General features: G+C 41.8%; 1 protein-coding gene across 1 annotated transcript in view; it reads right to left on the minus strand.

Moving 5' to 3' along the window:
* The window catches only part of TERF2 (telomeric repeat binding factor 2), a 24584-nt gene extending 24394 nt beyond the window's left edge, over window positions 1-190 (minus strand). The window contains 2 exon segments of the mRNA XM_025045334.1: window position 1; window positions 4-190. The exon segment at window position 1 is cut by the window's left edge and continues 248 nt beyond it. Of these exon segments, the coding sequence (XP_024901102.1) occupies window position 1; window positions 4-100 (98 nt within the window). The 5' untranslated portion in view covers window positions 101-190.
* Window positions 191-3035: the final 2845 nt, after the last annotated feature.

The raw sequence follows: 3035 nt of genomic DNA on the forward strand, positions 1-3035 counted from the left end.
CGCCCTCCCGACCGGGCCGCTTCCTCGACTGTGACGCCGCCGGGTCACGCACGACGCCCGGGCCGGAAGCGGGGCCCGCCGTCCCGGCTCCCGCGGCCATGATACAGACGGCGTTCCGAACCGCCCGCGGGCTTCTGGGAGGGAAAGGACCGTGGGGGCCCGGCCCGGCCCGCAGACTCCGTAGTTCCTGTGCACTGGCCGCAATGCCTGCTGGGGCTGAAAGTCCACGACGCCCGGAAGCGTAAACCGACCGTGGTTTGCAGTCAAGTGTCAACTTTGCTCCGACATTCTGGAATACTCACTGTGCTCGGGAAGCGGGACTGTGTATAAGATATTGAAAAATAAATACGTGCATCTTATTAAGCACTTTTAAAACTGAAATGTAACAATAATGGAGGAAACTTTATTAAACAAATTTACACTTTAACAAATAATTTAAAGCAAAGCCCAGCGTTAACCCAATCGAGATCAAGAAATAGAATATGGTCGGTACCCTCGAAACCTCTAGACACAAGACACAAAATTATTTAAATTACAAAAGTAACACATTTTGTAGAATAATTAGGAAAAAAGGAAAAGGTTAACATTTAACTCCCACATGAAAAAAATAAGACGACATTTAGGTTTATAGCCTTCCAATATTTTCTGTATACCTATTGTGCGTATATTTATAGTTATTTACCAAAAAATTATACATTTTTATGTAACCTTCGTTTTTCACTTAACGTGTAATGAACATCTTTCCATTAAATATTTTTTTCTACAGTATCTTTAGCAGCTACATAGTATTCTAATACATGAAAGTTTTCTTTATCCAAACCCCTACTGTAAGATGTTTAGGTTTTTCAAAATTTTGTAATTCTAGACAATCTCCATGTTAGAAATGTCATCGTAACTGTATCATCGCACAAATTCATAATTATTTCCTTAGGATAATTTTCTCAGAGTAGAATTACTGAGTCAGAATATGCAGAACACAGGTCAGAACATTTCATTCATCACTCATCATCCTTTTCCTTTTGAATAAGATGCAGACTTCTTAACATGACTTTTACAGCCTAGAAGTCACCTGTTTGCCAACCTCATTTTGAGCTCACAGGCGCACAACTTTGGTCACTTCCATTTCACCTGCTACTCAATCTGCCTGGAGCCTTCATCTTGTCCTTTCTTGCCTAAACTACATCCTTGTCCTTCAAGCGTCATTTAAAAGATATTTCATCCTTTCTTGACTTTCTGAGCTAGATTAAATCCCTCTTGCTGTTCCTCCTTAGCACTTCATATTTCACCCTTTCTGAAATACATTCTCCACAGTTAGCTCCTCTGGGGCAGGCACCCTGTCTGCCTGTTCGCTCTACATCCTGGAACCTAGCCCAGGGCCTGACACATTCCTTAGGGTTAGAATGAATTGATTAGGTACATGAATAAGGCTTTTGATACATGTCGAAAAACTGTACCACCAGAAAATTATATTTGCTGAGATTTAATTTCATGCCCACCAGCAGACTGTATTCAGGGACATTCTTAGGCCTGCCTCCCATTTATTATGTATTTGTGTCATGATTTTCTAGATACAGAACAGCTGACTGCATAATCTTATACCATACAGGATACCTTCCTTGAGTTCTTTTCTCCCCTACTATCCTTGTAGATCGTCCTAAAGAGAACTTTTTGAAAAATCATGGTCCCTCTCTCCTTCTCCAGGTACTTTTCTCGTTCAACCACAGTTCTAAATCCACTTCCAGCCTCCATTTTGCTGGACACAGTCTTGAACTTTACTTTCTCCTTTGCATTTCTGTGATGGGTTTGCCACACTGACCTGGGAGAGTCCATTCCCCACTCCTTCACTGGGCGCATCATTGTCATATCTTCCATGTGCAGGGGAGTGATTTAGTAACGGGCATTTCCAGAGGACTGGGTGGGTCTGGAGTGGGTATAGGAAGGAAGTGAGGACATAGGGTGTGAGTCATGTACAGGTGTCTCTGATGCTCTTGGAATTCATTGCCTGGTACCTGGACCAAATAGAGAAATGCCAATTCTGGTGGGTGGGTGTGCTCCCTCCCTGGGAGGTCCAGCAACTGGTCTATCTTCAAAGACTTTCTACCAGCCCCAATGGACTAGAACCAGCACAGATCCACATCGGAGCCACTAAAGGACAACTTACGAAGGCAAGTGGCAGCATCACTGAAGATGTGAAAATACATGCTAGACCCTTGAATTAATTAGACATAGACCTCATTCTGTGTTGTATCCTGCTCTGAGAAAATCTCCATGTGGTGGACATTCCAGAATAGGGCAAGAGGCCTCTCGGTCTGACAGATCTTTGGTGATTGTGGCTGCTTTGCGATCCCAGCCTGCCTGCCCGCCTTAACAAGGAACCAAACTATCTGCCTCAAATTCTGACTCCTCCACTTGCTAGCTCTGTAACCTTGAGCAAGTTACTTTACCATCTCTGTGCCTCTGTTTTCTCAACCGTCAAGCACAAATAATAGTGGTACCTCATAGATTGTATGAAAATTAAATGAATTATTATTTCCAGTGCCCTTAGTACAGGGCTTGGCTTATTGTAAGGACTCAGTAAGCGTAAGCTATTTTTTTTTCGCTTTTTAAAAAAAATTTTATCTTAAAATTTCCATGATTTTTTAAGGGTTAGGGAAGGTCAACAAATAAATAAATTTATTTATTTATTTTAATTAGTTTCAAGTATACAGTACATTGGTTAGACATTTGTATAGTTTATGAACGGATTCCCCTAACTGCTCCTTCTTTCCTCTGGTTTTCCACCTAGCCAATATATTAATGCTAACTGTATTCCCTATGTCATGCTCCCCATCCCTGTGACCATCTATCGACTACTAATTTGTACTTCTTTAATCCTTCACCCCATTTTCCCATCCCCCCAAACGACCTCCTCTCTGTCCATCTCCCAATTGTCTACTATATTTGTGAGTCTGTTTTTGATTAGTCTGTTCTTTTTGTTCCTTAGATTCCTCATATAAGTGAAATCATATGGTATTTATCTTTCTGTTTGACTTATT

This window comes from Pteropus alecto, unplaced genomic scaffold (assembly GCF_000325575.1).
Source record: "Pteropus alecto unplaced genomic scaffold, ASM32557v1 scaffold42, whole genome shotgun sequence".
Taxonomy (NCBI): Eukaryota; Metazoa; Chordata; class Mammalia; order Chiroptera; family Pteropodidae; genus Pteropus; species Pteropus alecto.